This window comes from Sinocyclocheilus grahami, unplaced genomic scaffold (genome assembly GCF_001515645.1).
Source record: "Sinocyclocheilus grahami isolate Dianchi unplaced genomic scaffold, SAMN03320097.WGS_v1.1 scaffold63.1, whole genome shotgun sequence".
In the NCBI taxonomy this organism is placed as follows: domain Eukaryota; kingdom Metazoa; phylum Chordata; class Actinopteri; order Cypriniformes; family Cyprinidae; genus Sinocyclocheilus; species Sinocyclocheilus grahami.
In genome coordinates, this window is record NW_015505242.1 from 909874 (window position 1) to 929430 (window position 19557).

The following is a 19557-nucleotide window of genomic DNA, read 5'->3' on the forward strand; positions in this document are numbered from 1 at the left end:
CACTGGATAGTCTTCAGCTAAAACGTCCTGACGCCTAAGGCCCAGGACTTCTGAGGGCCGGCCCCCTCTGGGGAAGAGCGCTGTACACCTCATTATACGGTGGCCATCTCCTCAGTGCTCTCAGGAGATCAATCTGCCAACCCTGCCACCTACGGTGCTTCAGGGCGCAGAGGTCTTCGGCGAACGCTTCTCTCAGCCTCCGCCCGGAAACGTTGCGGTACTAAGAGGCTCGCTACCTCTTTGGCGATTTCTAGGGCAGCTAGTTCGGCCGTTCCCTGCTGGTCCGCCGCTTCAGGGTACCGACCTAGCCACTCTAAGTGCACCAGAGGCCAGTCTCGAGAGACTGGTTCCCTTAGTAGGTCACCTGGCGGCGTGGGAGCCCCTGCCAAGCGTGTCTCATTGGGTCCTGCCCCGAGCAGGCTCTGGTAATGGAACAAGAAATTAACACTCTCTTGAGGAAGGAGGCCATCGAGGTGGTCCCTTCTCTCGACAGACAGTTTGGTTCTACAGTCGGTACTTCATCGTCCCAAAGAAGGATGGAAGTTCCTGAGGTTTGCTTTTGGGGGCAAAAGCTTACCGGGTTCTTCCGTCGGCCTTGCACTCTCACCCCGCACTTTCACGAGGTGTGTGGATGCTGCTCTGGCTCCTCTGTGACTCCAGGGCATCCACATACTCAACCACATCGATCGTTGATATTAGCTCAATCTGAGCAGATGGCGGTTCGGCATCGAGATGTCGTTCACGCTCACTTGTAAGAGCTGGGGTTTAGACTTAACGCCAAGAAAAGTGTGCTTTCTCCAGTACAGAGAACCACTTATCTGGGTGTGGTGTAGGATTCGACCACGATACAGGCACGTCTGTCTCCTGCTCGGTTTGAGTCGGTCCTCACTGCAGTCGCGAGAGTGAGAGAAGGCCAGTCACTCACTGTCAGCAGTTCCAGAAACTGCTGGGTCTGATAGCAGCTGCGTCCAATGTGATACCCTTTGGCCTGCTGTACATGAGACCCCTACAGTGGTGACTCAAGACCAAGGGGTTCTCCCTGAGGGGAAACCCGCTCCGCATGCTCAAGGTCACGCGGCGATGCCTACGTGCCTTAGACATGTGGAGTAAGCTTGGTTTTTGTCTCAGGGCCCGGTGCTAGGAGCTCCTTGTCACCGCGTAATGCTAGCGTCGGATGCGTCCCTCACCGGTTGAGGAGTGGTCATGAGTGGCCGCTCAGCCCGCGGTCTGTGGAGCGGCCGCCATCTCACGTGGCACTTCAACTGCCTGGAGATGCTGGCTGTTTCTCTAGCATTGAAACACTTTCTCCCAGACCTAAGAGGTCGCCATGTGTTGGTGCACCGACGACACAGCGGCGGTTTCTTAAATCAACCACCAGGGAGATTTGCGTTCGCGCTCCCTTTACAGGCAGGCGCACCAGATCCTTGAGTGGTCCCAGAGTAGTTCACTTGCAGCTTCCTGTCTCTCAACCGAGGTTGTTAAGACCATTCTCCAATCCAGAGCTCCCTCTACGAGGAAACTGTATGCTCTGAAGCGGAATCTTTTACTTCTTGGTGCAGAGACCGTCAGCTCGACCCAGTTTACTGCCCAGTTGGTACTGTGCAGAAGTTTCTCTGCAGGGTTGACCCACTCCACCTTGAAAGTCTACATGTCGGTGGCCAGTCAGTGGGCAGACACCCCCTAGTTACACGTTTCCTCCACGGTGCGCTGAGGCTAAGCTTATGCTAAGCGGTGGATCAGGATGCTTTTTCATAGCCTCGAGTCCTCTGATCTCCCCTCTCCTTTAGGGGTCAAGACTCACTCCTTCTGAAGTTGGCCTTCGGGATGCTGCGGGATGTCCCCGCCTACTTTGTCAGGTGCCTTCCTGCATTCTGCGCCACTCCTGGCTCCTTTCTCTCGCCTTAGCTGTGCTCTTCCACACTAGGCAGGGATTGGTAAGTCTGGCTGTGTGGCCATACTCGTTCCCAAAGCGTTTCCGACGCAGCTCCAGTTCCTGAAGGGGAACGTCTCCAGGTTATGAATGTAACCATGGTTCCCCGAGGGAACGAGACGCTGTGTCTCAGTGCCATACTTCCGGCATCCCTGTGAGCGCTTGCTTCATTCCTAGAAGCTGACGCCGGTTCCACTGCACGTGCTTTTATAGCTTCCTGGTTGCAACGTCACCCGCCCATGACATCTCGCCCATCTATTGGACTGATTTCATATGTGATTCAGAGCATGGTCACGCTGGGGGCGTTCCCAAAGCGTTTCCGATGCAGCGTCTCGTTCCCTCGGGGAACCATGGTTACATTCGTAACCTGGAGACGTTTTTCATGAAACACAGTTTGGTAAAACCTGCTGTAATGTAATGTTTAATGCATTTCATGATATTGATAACAAATAATTAAATATATTTTCTTTCTCTTTGTTTTTTTAATCAATATGGTTCTCAATAATTCCATTGGAGTCTATGTGATAAACGAGTTACCTAATATGTGTAATCCAGATTGTTACTTTTCATCAGGTAATTTATAATCAGGAATGACCTACAGTTCGTAAGTAATCTACTCAGCACTGCTAATATGTGTTTAGTAGTAATTCTCTTCTCTGTTTTCCTGCAGTTGTCGCTAATGTGAGCGAGCTCCTGGGTCTGGACAGTTTTCAGTTGTCTGAGGTTCTGACCCAACGTTCCATGATCCTCAGAGGAGAAGAGATCTGCTCTCCTCTTACAGTGGAACAGGTAAAGTCACATATACTTTCTCATAATGATATACTTTAATTAAAAAAAATTGGCTAGTTTAACAGTTCTTCTCTTCTGTCTCTACTTGATCAAAAATGGGCATTTTATTTTGTCATGCTTGATTGACAGGCAATAGATTCCCGGGATTCGGTTGCCATGGCACTTTATTCTCAGTGTTTCTCGTGGATCATCATGCGAATTAATCAGAAGATAAAGGGCAAAGATAATTTCAAGTCTATTGGAATCTTGGACATCTTCGGTTTTGAGAACTTTGAGGTGTGAGGCCACATGGATCACATGATCATGCACAGACACACATTTTTATAGAGATCTAACCCAAGTGTTTGTGCTTTCTGAAGGTGAACCGTTTTGAGCAGTTCAACATTAACTATGCTAATGAGAAACTGCAAGAATATTTCAACAAACACATCTTCTCTCTGGAGCAACTAGAGTACAACAGGTAAAGAAGACTGACAACCGTGAGAGCATGACAATTTGCTCTGCAATTACATATATTCTTATATGTGTAAAGTATCTCCTAAGTGCCTAATCACACTATTTTTGATTTTAGTTTTTTGCATAATTTTTGTGAATGCAATTTAAGTATTTAAAAAGATTATTGTTAAGCTTGTACAAGTTTTGTATACTAAAACTGGTGAATTGTGTCGTACAGGGAAGGCATTCACTGGGAAGCCATTGACTGGATGGACAATGCAGAATGTCTGGATCTGATTGAGAAGGTAGAAGAATCATGGTTAGCTGTCAGGAACAGTTCATTTTAATTTTAAAATTTAATTGAATTTAATTTAGTCTGACTGACACATATTTATACATTCCTTCAAACAAAGATTCATTTGATTATTACAATAACTGAAGTTTTCAGTTTTGTATTATTTAACACTTACAATATTTAATGTTGTGTTTGTGCAGAAATTGGGCATGTTAGCACTGATTAACGAGGAGAGCCGATTTCCCAAAGGCACTGACTTCACCTTGCTGGAGAAACTGCATGGCAGACACTCTGTGAGTTAAGCTCTCATCATACAAAGACATAATATAATTCAACCAAGCATTCAGTGTAATAACATGAACTCACTAAACATATGAGGTTGTCTTTTTCCACAGACTAATCCCTATTATGTGAAACCCAGACTGGCAGACCATCAGTTTGGAATAAAACACTATGCTGGAGAGGTATATGAAATATCCATCTGTCTGTCTGTATATCCATCTATTTATCTCTCTGTTTGTCTCTTTTCTTCATAATTTTTTGTCTTCCTTTTTATAGGTCTTGTATGATGTGAGGGGGATTTTAGAGAAGAACAGAGACACATTTAGAGATGATATACTGAACATGCTGAAGGATAGTAGGTAAGACGCAAACACACAAATGCACAAGCTCTCACACACACACTGAGGCAGTTTTGTTTGAGTTATTCTGTGTGTGTGCAGATTGGATTTCATCTATGACCTGTTTGAGCAAGTGAGCAGCAGAAATAATGAGGAGACCTTGAAGATGGGCACGGCAAGAAAAAAGCCAACTCTCAGCTCACAGTTCAGAGTGAGATAAAACTCCCATATCAAGACTTTTATCTATATAATAGACCTTAAATTGAACATGCTAAAGTGCTGCATGTTAAAACAATCAGGAACTGCCTGCAGTCCCTTCTGATTTGTCAAACATTTGATCGGTTGTCTCTTCTGTCTCTCAGGACTCTCTTCATGCCCTAATGGCCACTCTAAGTGTATCCAACCCCTTTTTTGTGCGTTGCATAAAACCCAACATGGACAAGGTGAGAGAAGTCACATCAGCTAATGAGAATGCAATTTAAAAATAAATTCTGGGGTGTATTCCACACGTTATAAATTTTAATAATGCATTTTGCTTTTCTTTTTTTTTTTTTTGTTCTTTAGATCCCAAATAAGCTTGACCCGGATGTGGTTCTCAATCAATTGCGGTACTCTGGCATGTTGGAGACAGTGAAGATTCGCAGAGCTGGATTCCCTGTCCGACGCACCTTTAAAGACTTCTTCAGCAGGTAGATGTTAAAACGCATACAGGTGCATGAATTTTTGTTGTCTCAGCTTTTCTTGGAGACTATGATTTTGTGGTTGTATACATCAGGTATACGATTATCCTGAAGGAGAAGGAAAAGGCTGCTGTGGCTTCAAATGGAGATGAGAAAAAGAAGAGCACAGATTTGCTGACACTCCACAGCAGGACGAAAAAGGATTGGCAGATTGGGAAGACCAAGGTGAGTGACCTTTGACCTCTTGCTCTATCGCATCTTTTTCTCATCTTTTTCTGTCTGTGAGATTTTAAAGGTAGACTCACACATGAACATTTTCTGTCATGTATGTGCACTTGTTATGTTTGATTGCACTAACCTGATATGATTTTTGATCCCAAGGTGTTTCTGAAGGAACCCCTAGAACAGAAGCTGGAGAAGCAGAGAGATAAAGAGCGAAGCAAAGCTGGACTGATTATACGAGCCTATCTTCTGCGATATATAGCAAGGTGTGTGTATTTCTTAGTTTTTGCACAGATTTGCTTAGATTACATTAGGTATAGTTTCCCAAAAATGTTCAACACACAACATTTCTTTAATCTCCTTTTGGATTTGAACATGTGTCACCCGCCCCTTCAAAGCACACACATTACCTATATGGCCTAGTTTCCGACCTGTCCTGATGATTTTTTATGGGCATCTTTTCATCCTATATCACATTTAGGTTTTGCTCAAGTTTCCCATAATACAGTAATTGTTTTTTTCCCTCAGAGAATGATACCAGAAATGTTTAAATATACACTACCATTATTTTTTATGTTTTCAGCAGAAGTCTCTTATGCTCATCAAGACATTTATTTGATCAAAAATACAGTAAAAAAACTGTAATATTGTGAAAAAATTTTACATTTTAAAATAACTGATTTCTGTTGTAATATATTCTAAAATATAATTTATTCCTGTGATGACAAAGCTGAGTTTTCAGTTTTCAGCATTACTTGATCCTTCAGAAATATGCTGATTTGGTGCTTCAGAAACATTTCTTCTTATTATTAATGTTTAAAAATTTGTATTATTTGATGAACAAAAACAGCATTTGTTTTGTTTGTTACATAATAAATGTCTTTACTGTCACTTTTAGCAATTAAATTTGTCCTTTGTGAATAAAAGTATGAATTTCTTAAAAGAAAATCTTACTGACCCCATACTTTTGAATGCGTATTAAAATAACATTTATATACAGTGCATCTGTCAAACTGTACACAAAGTTGTTGCTTAAAATGTGTTGCAAAAAAGTGAAATGTTAATAAAAATAAAATTAACAACAAAGCAAAACAAAACACAATTAAATTAATTTATTTAAAAATAGGAAATTAATTTCCTATGAATTGGTTTCTATGTGCCTTCTTATTACAAAGTTGTCTTAAAATAACCACACAGCCCTGGGCAGTGCTGTAGACTCTTTTGCTTTATACTTACAGCCAAATAGCAAGGAAATCATGAAAGCAAAACTCACAACAGCAAAGGTTTTTCATGCTGTATATGTGTAAATGCATAATCTTTGTGTGTTAGTGCTCATCTATAGACATGATAACAATCAAGTAGTGTCTTAGTGACCGCTTTTAAATACTGTTCTCTACCAGAGACAGTTGCTTATTCTAAGGGAACTTAAACTGTGTACTAACTACAGAAAGAACTTTAAGAAGGCTCTGGACAGCATTGTGACCATCCAGAAGAACTACCGTGCACATCTCTATCGACGTCGGTTTCAACGGAAACGCTCAGCTGCCCTTGTTCTCCAGAAACACAGGCGAGGGCAAGTGGCAAGAGGAGTCTTCCACAAACTACAAGAGGAGAAGAGGAAGAAAGAGGAGGAGGAAAGGAAAACGAAAGAGGAAGAGGAGAAGAAAACAGAGGGAGACCATGAAAAGAGAAATGAAGAGGAAATGGAAGGAGGAAAAGGGGCAGCAGAGGTAAGTGACTTTAACATTACTTTTGTAGACTATAGCTGTGTATGTATTTATAGGGCACAAATCCCACTTACCATTGAAGTCACCATTAGGGAGATTAGTGTTCAATGTATATTTAACAAATGATCAACAGTTTTTTAAGCTAGTCTTATCTTACTCCAAACTTTGAAACTTTACATCATGCATATGCAATATGTATGTTTAGCTAAGCTTTAAAATGCAATTTTGTCTGATTATGCTGCTTGGTTGTGATTTTTGTTTTCACATAGCTTTGTCTTTATTCTATATAAGCCCATTTCTGCCACATAAGAAAAAATGCTTTGGAAAATCATAATTATGACATAAAAAGTCACAATTATCACATTAAAAGTTGAAATTATGACATAAAATTTACATTACAACATAAAAGTAATTTTGAAAATTCATTTTCAAGTCATAATTATGAGATTCAAAATATAACACACTAACATACTAAGTCACAATTATGATGAATATATATATATATATATATATGTCATAACTATGACTTTTTATCTTCAAATTTTACTTTTGTCAAAATTTTGACTTTTTATCTCACTATATATATATATATATATATATATATATGTATATAGTTTTGTTTTTTTTAACAAATGACAATTTCTACCCAACAAAATATTTTCGAGTTTGCTATAACTAGAAAAATATTCATTATTGAAATTTCCTTGACTTTACAGGTCTAGAAATCACACTTTTTCATCACAAGTTTTCCAAGATTGTGAGAACCTTGGTTTTTAAATAAAAATGACAGTTATTTAGAGAATGATTTAAGACAAGAAATAAGATGCCAATTTACATCATTTTTGTGGCTTAATTTAAAGCTTGTTTGGTCATATTTTAAATAATTTAAAGACATCTTGAGACCTGTATAAAAGTATAAATCTTCTTTATCTCTTCCATAGCTGGCTTGATGATCCCGTGGCGCAGGCGTTGGTGTGTTCTGAAGGACGAAACATTCATGTGGTTCCGCTCTAAACAGGAGTCGTTAAAGTCAGGCTGGCTGTACAAGAAGGGTGGCGGTCTATCGACTCTCTCTCGCAGAAACTGGAAGATGCGCTGGTTCGTTCTGCGTGACACCAAGCTCATGTACTTTGAGAATGACAGCGAGGAAAAGCTGAAAGGGACAATTGATATCCGCTCAGCCAAGTAAGTATGAGAGAAATAGGAAACCATATTGTGGTATAATTAGGTGTCTATGTCAGATACAAAGACCGTTTTTGTGATTGTTGTTCGCAACTTACAGAAAACCTGGATCAGGTTTTAAGTTTTTTCCTGTTTTTAGGGAGATTGTGGACAATCATGAGAAAGAGAATGCTCTGAATATTGTGACAGATGAGAGAACATACCAGGTGTTTGCCGAGTCACCAGAGGATGCCAGGTACGCTGACACCTTTATCTCCATGTGTTTTCCATAATTGGACCAAACTGCTCGTCCTCACTCTGCACTCTTTCTTTTGCTCTCTTTCTCTTAGTGGTTGGTTTACCGTGTTGAGTCGGGTCCACAATGCCACCCCAGAGCAGCTGCTGGAGATGTCTCATGAGCAGGCCAACCCAAAGAACGCTGTGGTCAGTGTCCTTACACTTTGTGCACTTTCACCATTAAATCTCCTTTCTATTTCAACAACTGGCTTTGCTCTCTTTCTCTCAGGGCACACTGGATGTTGGATTGATTGATTCAGTTTGTGCTTCAGACAATCCTGACAGGTGAGTGTCAAGAATAAAATCAACGGCTGAAATTACTTACAGCACTTGAAGCTGAATTGTGTTTTTTTTTCTATTTCTGTAGTTTTCATTTTTAATTTTGTGTTCCCATTTGCTTCAAATTTGCCATCACTCCCTCAGCTGTTGTACTAGAAACGTTTATGTTAAACGTTTAAATAATTTTCTGTGATTTAATGACAAGATAATATAATATTTTTTTTTGTTTTTAAACGTAACAAATAAATGAAAATTAAAAAATACTTTATTTGTGACCCTGGACCACAAAACCAGTCATAAGGGTAAATTTTTTGAAATTGAGATTTATATTGATATTTATTTCCATTGATGTATGGTTTGTTAGGATAGGACAATATTTGTAAAATAATCAAAATATTGAGAAAATCGCCTTTAAAGTTATCCAAATGAAGTCCTTAGAAATGCATATTACTAATGATAATACTTTTTTGATATATTTACGGTAGGAAATTTACTAAATATCTTCATGAATATCTTCATGAACATGATCTTTACTTAACATCCTAATGATTTTTGGCATAAAAGAAAAATCTATCATTTTTGACCCATACAATGTATTTTTGGCTATTGCTACAAATATACCCCAGCGACTTATGACTGGTTTTGTGCTCCAGGGTCACATTTACATTAATAACTGGGGAAGCTTATCATCACAGTTTATGAAAAGGGTCCATTATGAGTGAGCCATTTTTTGGCTCTGTCAAAATATTAATATTTGAATGTTTATGGTATGCTAATGGCACAGAAGTTACACACTTTACCTTTAACATTTGAATTTGTATGGCTAAATATCTGAAGATATAAAGTGTCTAACGTTACCATTTTTATCTGGTGCTAACACAAATTCTATTTCCTTTCAAATAGGCCCAATTCATTTGTGATCATCACAGCCAATCGTGTGATCCACTGTAACTCCGACCTGCCGGAGGAAATGCATCACTGGATCAGTCTGCTGCAGAAACCCAAAGGAGACTCCAAGAGTGATGGACAGGAGTTTCTGGTCAGAGGTGTGTTATTCATCTTCAGTTCAGTTGTACAGTTGTAATTCAGTTGTAACCTGAATTTAGGCACCAAATAAATTTTATTTGTGGTTGATTAGTTATATAACATGTCCATGAGTATTTGGATTTGATATTATTGTATTAAAGACAGTGTATATTTTAGGTTCTGTAACTGGTCACAATTTCCTTAAACTGTGTGTGTCTTTGTGTTCTTTTGTGACACAGGATGGCTGCACAAGGAGATGAAGGCAGGAGCCAAAAGTTCTGCTCTCAAACTAAAAAAGCGCTGGTTTGTCTTGACAAACAACTCTCTGGACTACTACAAGTCTTCTGAACGTAATGCATCTAAGATGGGCACGCTGGTTCTGAACAGCCTGTGCTCTGTGGTCCAGCCGGAGGAGAAAAAGTTTAAAGAGACAGGTGAGTATGATATGGTCACCATATGATGTGACTGAGTATGATATTATTAAAAGTATAATATGGAATTACAGCTCAGTAAGTAATAGAACAGAATACGAAAGTCCACACCATATCTACAATGATATCAACACAGAGGAAAAATATATTTGGAATCACTTTCAGAATATTATTATTTTTTTTTACAGCTGATGAACTCTAAAATACATTGACTGCCAATCAGAAACCACCAGACTTAAAGAGCTCAAGCATTTAAAGTGGCAGACAATATATATTAGTGTGTGTTTATAATAAGCAACATTATCTTCTGTTGGTGTGGACGCTAATAAAGTTATTGTTATAGTTATATTTACAGTTATCATTCTTGGTGTGAATGTACCTTTAGAGAAAATTCTTTTCACACATTTGTTTCACAAATAAGGAAGCAAAAAAAATAATAATTGTTTAAAAATAATTGTTTGGAACTGTTGGACCACACTGGCCGATAACCGATTAATCAACCGATATTTTTTTTAATGGATACTGAATGAAAACTAAATAGTGCTGAACTTTATTCCAAAAAAAAGTCCTGAACCATGCTTTTTAAATAGAATAAAAAATATTAATATGAAATATTAATTATAAATTGATAAATTTGTAATGTTAGTTCATAGTTGATTAACTAATGTTAACAAATGCAACTTTAAAATTAAAAATGTATTGGTATTGAAATTAACACACTCTAACAAGGAACAATACTTCTACAGCTTAAATTAACCTTAGTTAATGTTACAAATGGAATCTTACGAATTGTAAAATGTTATCATTTCATATAAAATAATTGTTTAAAAATAATTGTTTGGAACTGTTGGACCACACTGGCCGATAACCGATTAATCAACCGATTTTTTTTTTAATGGATACTGAATGAAAACTAAATAGTGCTGAACTTTATTCCAAAAAAAAGTCCTGAACCATGCTTTTTAAATAGAATAAAAAATATTAATATGAAATATTAATTATAAATTGATAAATTTGTAATGTTAGTTCATAGTTGATTAACTAATGTTAACAAATGCAACTTTAAAATTAAAAATGTATTGGTATTGAAATTAACACACTCTAACAAGGAACAATACTTCTACAGCTTAAATTAACCTTAGTTAATGTTACAAATGGAATCTTACGAATTGTAAAATGTTATCATTTCATATAAATCCAAACAGTCATGCTTAAAAATGGCCATGTTTAAACATCTACACAAAGGCCATAGCACTGAAATGACATATGTATATTGTACGTATACTTTCACACTTTATTTGCTTTTATTTTGGAACACTTGATGATCATCCAATCAAAGTAATAAAAAGCACAGCGGACAGAAAGCGCAGCACCGCGTCTATAACTGCCAGGTATCACACACCAGACGCATCGTGTTCAGTTCAAGCGGCTGTCCAGAACATTTTATTTAATCACAAAACAGGCAAAGGTTCACTACAGGAATGAACAAAGTGGCGTTGATGAGTTTGAAATTTGGAGCAAAACGGAAAGAGAAAGTGCAATCTGAACTGTAGCTCTCTGTATGAAGCATACAGAATTTTATTAGAGCCACAGAAAATTTTCTCTGAAAAATTCATAATACACAATCTTCCAGCCTTGGGTGAAGTCATTATACATACGAACAGCGATCTTATTTAATTTACTTTTTTCTAATACAAGTATTTAAATTGTTGGTTATATGTCATTCATTTTGCATTTATTATGAATAATGAGCATATGTTAAAAATTTAGAAATTATGAATTTGTTTTTCTCTCTATAAACTAAGATACATGGTGATGCTGATGTCTCGTTACACTGTAGGTTACTGGAACATCATAATTCATGGGCGTAAACATTCATACCGTCTGTACACCAAGATGCTGAATGAAGCCATGCGCTGGGTGTCTGCCATTCAGGGCGTCATTGACAATAAGGCGCCCATTGAAACGCCCACCCAGCAACTTATTAGGGACATCAAGGTAATCCGTTTTTAAAACATAAGTCTGTTTTTTGCACTCAAGGTTAGAATGGATAAAGCTGTTGTTTAATAAAAATGGTACATAAATCGTGGCCTTTCCTTTTGCCTTTGCAAAAATTTGTGTAGGAAAACAGTGTGAACACTGAGGCTGTGGAACTAATGTATCGAAGAAACCCCATTCTGAGATATACCCAGCATCCCTTACATTCACCTCTTCTGCCACTACCATACGGAGAGGTCAGCGAAAGCCGTGAGTATCATCCATCAGCTAAATCACTCGCACATGTAAAACACACAGAAAGTAACATAAGAAATGTACTTTTATGAAATGTATCATAAACATCCAACACGGTAACCCTGTTTGCTGTTAGTGCAGCGATGCATTTTGTACTTTTACTTCATCTTCCTCTCTTTTTTTCTTGCAAATAATCTTACTAACAGATCTCTTTCTTCTTCCTTCTGCAGTGCAAAAGGAGAAGGGTTATGGAAGCCTGCAGGATGAGGCTGTGAAGATCTTTAACTCTCTTCAGGAAATGGAGATAGTTTCAGACCCTGTCGCCATCATCCAGGGCATCCTGCAGACCTGCCACGATCTGCGGCCACTGAAAGACGAGGTGTACTGTCAGCTGATCAAACAGACCAATCACGTGCCCCAACCCAACAGCCCTGCAAACCGCGCACACTGGCACCTGCTCACCTGCATGAGCTGCACCTTCCTGCCCAGTCGCGCCATCCTGCGCTACCTCCGATTCCACTTGAAGAGGTAACAAAGAGAGATGCTCATTCAATAGCATCTTGGAGTTGAATAATGGTTATATTTCCATTTCAAGGGTCATTTGATACACACTCTGTTTTTTGGGTCTCTTTCTGTGAATAATCCCTCAGAGTTAGAGAGCGCTATCCTGGCACTGAGATTGAGAAGTATGCCCACTTCATCGGTGAGTCCCTGAAGAAGACAAAGACCAGGGAGTATGTGCCCTCTCAGGAGGAGATCGCCGCCCTGCTGAACAGACAGGAAATGACAACTACTGTGTACTGCCATGGAGGAGGGTCTTGCAAGATATCCATCAACTCTCACACCACAGCTGGAGAGGTAGAAATTTTGTCGATTTTATTAACATACTCAGACATCATTTTAACATCTCTGCCTTGAAATATATAATGAAGTGACATAGCATGTCCTGCAAATTAGGATGAAAGTGATATCTTATTTGTCTGTGTCAAGGTTGTGGAGAAGCTGATTCGTGGTCTGGCGATGGAAAACAGCAGGAACATGTTTTCTTTGTTTGAACACAATAAGGTGGCGAGTCGGGCCATAGAAAGCCGCGTAATTGTGGCAGATGTGCTCGCGAAGTTTGAGAAGTAATGAACAGTTCATATGGTCTATGTTGATTAGATGATTTTGAATGAATGGTTGCTCCATTTCTGTATTTAAAACTATCTAGAGCATCTATAAAACCTATATTTCTGTACATGTTATTTCTGTTGGCTTTATGACTGAGGGTCATCTGCACTCCTCTGCTCTTTCAGGTTGGCAGGTAGTGGAGAAGAGGAGGAGGAAGGGCCCTGGAGGCTATATTTCAAGCTCTATTGCTTTCTTGATGTGGAAAGCATGCCCAAAGAGGGAGTAGAATTTGCCTTCATGTTTGAGCAGGTGAATTAATTATTTGTATTTTGTAAAATTTTTATAGCCATTAATTCTTACTATGGTTTTTAGTCAGACCCGCTTTAAAAATGTTTCTAATCTAATCATGTGTGTTGGAATGTTTTTTAAATTGAATTTACCTAGAATATGCAAAACTTTATTTACAGTCTTCACATCACTTTGACTCCAAAAATCAAATCTTTCTCTAACAACAATTGGCAGAAAAAATGCTAGCTGCAAAAATCAAACAATTTACATTGTTTCATTATATAAAACTATATTATAGTAAAAAAAAAAATAATTTTCACTTGTATTTTCTACAATTCAAACATTAATAATAAAATAAAATAAATGGAATGAAGTGAAGATATGCTTCAGTGTCATGTTTTCCCCCAGTTTTTTCCCCTCTTTTTGTGATATAGCATGATTGGCCAATTTGGGCAAATGGGCACTGATTTGGGCATCTTTATTGGGCAACTGATTTGAGCATATTTATCTCTTTTTTCACCGTCTCTCTTAGGCTCATGAGAGTCTCATCAGTGGACATTTCCCAGCCCTTGAGGAAACCCTCCAGCACTTAGCAGCCCTGCGACTGCAGTACATCCACGGTGACGTGGCCCGTACACCCTGGAGCCTAAGCAGCGTCTACCCTGTTGGACGACTTCGCACCCGCATACTCCAGTCCACTAAAGCAGGGGGTGCTGGAGTACCCGGGGCTGGTATAGTAGGGCCAGGAGGTCACACTTTAGAACGCCGGAAGACCAACTTCCTAGACGGGACGCTGAGACGCAGCTTCAAGACGGGATCGCTGAAGAAACAGCGTGTCGAGGAGGAACAGATGTTGGAGATGTTTGTAAAGGAGGAGATGTCAGCTACACTGACCAGCGTGCTGGAGAAATGGAGCCGTCTACAGGGCATGCCTCAGCACCAGGCCATGCTCAACTACATGACCATCATCAAAGAGTGGCCAGGATACGGGTCCACACTGTTTGATGTGGAGGTATAAATCATAAATATATGATTACAGCCTTGTAAAGTAGCAATATTTATCATTACTAACCCTAAGCCAAGCCCCAAAATGCTATGTTATTTCAAACTTGTCACAATACATTTGGAACTAATATACCTATAATTCTAACAGATAGCTAAATTCTGACTCATTTTCAGTTTTCCTTAATGTTACAGTAAGTAATTTAGCCACTGATGTTAATTGACATTACTAATTACATGTGTCGTTTTTATTTATCTGTCTGTAGTGTAAGGAAGGAGGCTTCCCTCATGATCTGTGGCTGGGAGTCAGTGCTGAAAACGTCTCTGTGTACAAACGGGGTGAACCTAAACCACTCGAAACTTTCCAGTATGAGCACATTGTTTTCTTCGGAGCACCTCAGCCCAGCACATACAAAATCATTGTTGATGAAAGAGAGATGTTCTTCGAGACGTCTCAGGTAATACACTCCTGTGCCTCTGTTATCAGTGCTATGTTGTACAAAATGTTGTATATTTGTTTGTTTTAATGGTTGAGGAGCATTTAAATCTTTTGAGGATGTACACTAAATTAAATAAACATATATTACAACAAGAAATAAAGACACATTTTACAGTATTTGCTCTAAATTGAATCTATAAGTCTAGCACTTCTTATTTAATCACTATATTCTCTTTTCCATGGTAGGATTAGCATGTGGTTTTTAACATACAGATTAACAAGTTTTTGTTTTGTGCTTTAAGGTGGGTGAAATCACTAAGATCATGAAGGCGTACATCAACATGATTGTCAAAAAGCGCTGCAGTATCATGTCCATCACCAGCAACAGCAGCACCTGGATGAGGTGATCGACAACATAATGTGTCCAGCAACATAATGTGATGAAAGTGAAGTATACGGCTGACCGTTACTGACCGGAGAACGAGAAGCAGAGAAGAAACAGACTTCATCTCTACAACGATTTAACTTAACCTACTGGAATCCTCTGTATACCTGTCCTAAATACAACAGCACACGTTTATTGCGTATTTATCGGACCAGTTTCACCTTTACGAAGCACAACAAAGCTTGGTAACCTGCTCACTGTTCCCTCCCCTCACTGCCAGCACCCTGAATGATGACCAAACGTTTCTTCTCCATTTCATTACCTTCTCTCCATCTTCAGTTTTCAGTCAGTGATGTAGTACCTAACCGACAACCACCTATGACTCCGTATACCGGTAGTTTTACAGAGGTGTGTATATTGTGCTTGTGTGTGAGATCAGAGTTTGCACGCACACACACACAGGTGAATGCTTTGTGGAGGACATACAGAGCCATTTTGTAAAGCCATGACTGCTGGAGGCCGTTCAGAGAGCAGGAGGAGAAAGCTATGCGTTAACATTCCCATACATCTCAATGGCAGCTGCTCAGCTGGCGCAGGACACCCCAGAAGTTGAATTCTGCCATCTTTGCTCATGGCCCCTCAATTTCACAAACAGGTTTTTTTTGAGCCAATCGCCTTAGCCATAAATGCCATGTGACTGGAGGCGCTGGAAAATGACATCATGGCAGCTCTGATTGGCTGATGTCGCTGCAGGGAACATGCACAGTTGCTTAAAATATATTAGTCACTGATAAAAAATCTGCTATAATGAAATAACTTGTGTTGCTTCTGAAAAAATTTGCCTTGTGCCCTCAGAAGTGTAGTTACGAAATCTACCAGCAGAGGCCACTTGGAGTCAGTTAGCCAATCAGATCACAGCGTATCTGGGGCCGGCAGTATGTGGATATCAGTAGCGACTGTCTACTCGTTTATGAGACTGTTCACACATTATCAATCCAACAAACATCCTATTTTGTATTAAATGCCAGAGTCTATAAATACATATGCTGAAGTGTTCCATTTGATACTGTCTAAATTATTTGTATTTACAGTAATTACAACGTTTCCTTTTTTATTATTTTTGCCACTGACACAAAGCTTGTGTAGTTTTAACTGTACCAAGGCACAAATGCATACCCATTTTGACCAGTTTGGTAATTTAGAGCAGTTCCTAAGCACCTCTATTTGCTATTACAGAGATCAGATAATTGTTATTAAGTGTTATGCGAGTAGAGCCAGGTCTGCCTGCCCAATGAGCAATGAAAAGTACTGTATTAAGCAACAGCAGTCAAGTTTCAATAAGCATGTTTTGTACTCTTTTAACACATACGTGACATTAATTGTGAAACACTTATTCTATGATTAAAGCACTTTCAACTAAAGAGCCTGTTCCACTAAGACATTTGATGCAAAAATTATGGGCCCACAGAATGCAAGGCTAGGGATCTTATTTACATAAATTATCATTCATAAGTTTAAGGTCAGTAAGATTTTTTTGTAACAATTTTATTCAGCAAGGATGCATTAAATTGACCAAAAGGACATTTATAATAACAAAATATTTGTTTTTCAAATAAATGCTGTTCTTCTGAACTTTACATTCATCAAATAATCCTGGAAAAAAAAGAAGCGCAACTGTTTCAACTTATAATAATAATTAATTGAGCACCAAATCAACATATTAGAATGATTTCTAACAGATCATGTGACACTGAAAAATGGCGTAATGGCAGCTGAAAATTCAGCTTTTTCATCACAATAATAAATTACATTTTAAAGTAATATTAAAATAGAAAACAGTTATTTCAAATTGTAATAACATTTAACAATGTAACAATGTTGGTATAAACAGTCCTTGTATACATTTGAAATCTCATTAAACTGTCAAATGCACAGAAAAACCAGCACAAACTGAGACAAGTGGGTCTTTGAATTAAAAAAAGGCTTTGCTTAAGGACCTTATAAATCTTTTGAGGATGTATATAGTTTGCTGGCATGGACATTATACCCATTTACTTTACTGGGAAAGCCTCAAAATCTTTAAAGTGCATCTTGACCAACTGGTGGCTAATCTTATGTAGCTGCATATCTGTTCCCTCAAACCACAGGTGAAGCGACCGTCTTTTCTTTACAAGCACTGGCTAACAAATTACTATAAACATCTCAGGCATTAAGACACATTCTTAAAGTTTAAGTTCGCTTTCTGGCAATTTATCATGGCCAAATCAGCCTTTTTGTGTTTCATGTCATGATGGAGCTCTGCTAAGACTGTTACCAGAGTGGCCATGCTGCCAGAGAGATGACAGACAGCAGACATAACAGAGATCTATAATGGACCATAACAAAAAGAAACATCATTCACTGACTCGCGATCAACACGGAATGAGTCCAAGTATGCCTGTTGTTTTTCTTTATGTGATTATAATCCTGCACCTGTGTAATTTTGCTGTTTGATATGCAATTATATTTGTCAGTGTAATGCAAGTTGTTTTTTGTGAACGCAAGTATGTCTGAATTTAACGATGAATTGAAACAAGGATAATGATGATGGAATATGATTGTGTTTAGGGAGCTATGTGTATGTGGATTTCTATTATGATACTGTGATGATTATATTTATGAAACAGAATGGGAAGGGGTGGGTGAGGGTTTGTTGTATTTATCTGTTATTATGGTGTTATAGTTGATAATTGGAGAAATTAAGGTGCAGGGTCACCCTTTCATGCTGATCTCAGATTTTTCTCCATTCTCCATTCCCTTTTTTTTTAACCACTGAGGATCAGATCAGTATTAAAGGGGTGCCAACACTGAAGAAATTGATAGAATTGGCTTGTCATGAGTAAGTGGAGAAGATTTGATGTGACGGTGTGTTGAAGTAGCAAGCAGTATGTGTTGATGTTGGTGTGTGTGTTAAGAGAAGATGGTGTCAGAGCAGCCGAGAAGACTCGGTTGCTAGTTTACACTCTGCCTCATACACACATGATCATAGACATGTTCACACAGAAAGATCAGCATAAAACATGCACACAGATATAGCACGGTTGGTTCTGTCTCTCTCACACATTCACACTGGGGTCCTTGCTCAGCTGCAGGCAGCCAGTACAAGGCCTGAATGTAATTTCTTCATTGCCATTGTTATAATACTATAAATTATAGCTCGAGAGAGAGAGAGAGAGAGAGAGAGAGAGAGAGAGAGAGAGAGAGAGAAAAGAATAATTGTGCTTATTAAAATATTGAGAGGGAGAAAAAAATGTTTTCTTTTGTAACTGGCTTTACAAAATGCTTTAATAAATTATTGTAATGTATCTCAAAGTAGTGGTTTTGTTTGTATATTGAATATCCTAAATGGATATTGTTTGTTCAGGACTTGCTTGGCCAAGTATGGTGTCCCATACTCGGAATTTGTCCTCTGCATTTAACCCATAATTAATTAAATGTTAATTATTAATACAAATGTGTACAAATAATTCAAATGATTAACATTTTTGTATTTTACTTTTAATTTATCTGGTTTATTTGTTAACGTTATTCCATATTGATAATTCCATTAGGACAATTTATCTCATACGCATTACATACATATTATTTCATACATATAGAATACAAATACAGAATAATTACATTATAGTATACATACCCTTACGAAAAAGAAGTTTATTCAAGTGTGCTATACTTCTTTTAAACTAAAAATAGGAAAGTATACTTTTAGTCTACTTTTACTCTTTTTATGTACTTCTCAGAAATGGCCTTTATGTACTTCTCAGAAATATACTTAAAATTACATTTAAGTATACTTGACTTATACTTAGAAAAAGTCTAAATATATTTGAGCTATAATTGTTTGGGGTGTTGATCGACTCTATCTACATTTTGATTATCATTCTGAATCCAATTCATAGTCTTTTTTCAGCTTTTTGTTCAAAATGTTGTTTATTTCTTTATTTTTTATTTATGAAACTTATCCACATTCAAGTGTTTAAAAAAGAATGCACGAAGCTAGAATTAAATGTTTTTGTTTACAAGCAGATACCCTGTTCTTTTGATGTTTTGTATGTTCAGATATATTCAAAATTAATACCTAAATAGGCACATAGGATAGGATAGTATACTTAAAGTATGATGTAAAGTTCACTTAAAGAAAACTTACGAGTATACTTGCAGTATAAAACT

The 19557-nt window shown here is 38.2% G+C and overlaps 1 protein-coding gene across 1 annotated transcript in view; it reads left to right on the top strand.

Moving 5' to 3' along the window:
• The window catches only part of LOC107584827 (unconventional myosin-X-like), a 64987-nt gene extending 48987 nt beyond the window's left edge, over positions 1-16000 (top strand). The window contains exons 10-37 of the mRNA XM_016271593.1: positions 2601-2719; positions 2849-2995; positions 3079-3179; positions 3393-3459; positions 3650-3742; positions 3845-3913; positions 4008-4090; positions 4172-4280; positions 4432-4512; positions 4634-4758; positions 4845-4974; positions 5131-5237; positions 6419-6701; positions 7624-7883; positions 8020-8115; positions 8210-8303; positions 8386-8441; positions 9339-9481; positions 9701-9895; positions 11733-11890; positions 12016-12139; positions 12355-12652; positions 12775-12982; positions 13115-13251; positions 13420-13543; positions 14055-14534; positions 14791-14982; positions 15266-16000. Of these exons, the coding sequence (XP_016127079.1) occupies positions 2601-2719; positions 2849-2995; positions 3079-3179; positions 3393-3459; positions 3650-3742; positions 3845-3913; positions 4008-4090; positions 4172-4280; positions 4432-4512; positions 4634-4758; positions 4845-4974; positions 5131-5237; positions 6419-6701; positions 7624-7883; positions 8020-8115; positions 8210-8303; positions 8386-8441; positions 9339-9481; positions 9701-9895; positions 11733-11890; positions 12016-12139; positions 12355-12652; positions 12775-12982; positions 13115-13251; positions 13420-13543; positions 14055-14534; positions 14791-14982; positions 15266-15370 (4184 nt within the window). The 3' untranslated portion in view covers positions 15371-16000. The remainder of the gene's footprint in view (positions 1-2600; positions 2720-2848; positions 2996-3078; positions 3180-3392; positions 3460-3649; positions 3743-3844; positions 3914-4007; positions 4091-4171; positions 4281-4431; positions 4513-4633; positions 4759-4844; positions 4975-5130; positions 5238-6418; positions 6702-7623; positions 7884-8019; positions 8116-8209; positions 8304-8385; positions 8442-9338; positions 9482-9700; positions 9896-11732; positions 11891-12015; positions 12140-12354; positions 12653-12774; positions 12983-13114; positions 13252-13419; positions 13544-14054; positions 14535-14790; positions 14983-15265) is intronic.
• The last annotated feature ends 3557 nt before the right edge of the window (positions 16001-19557 follow it).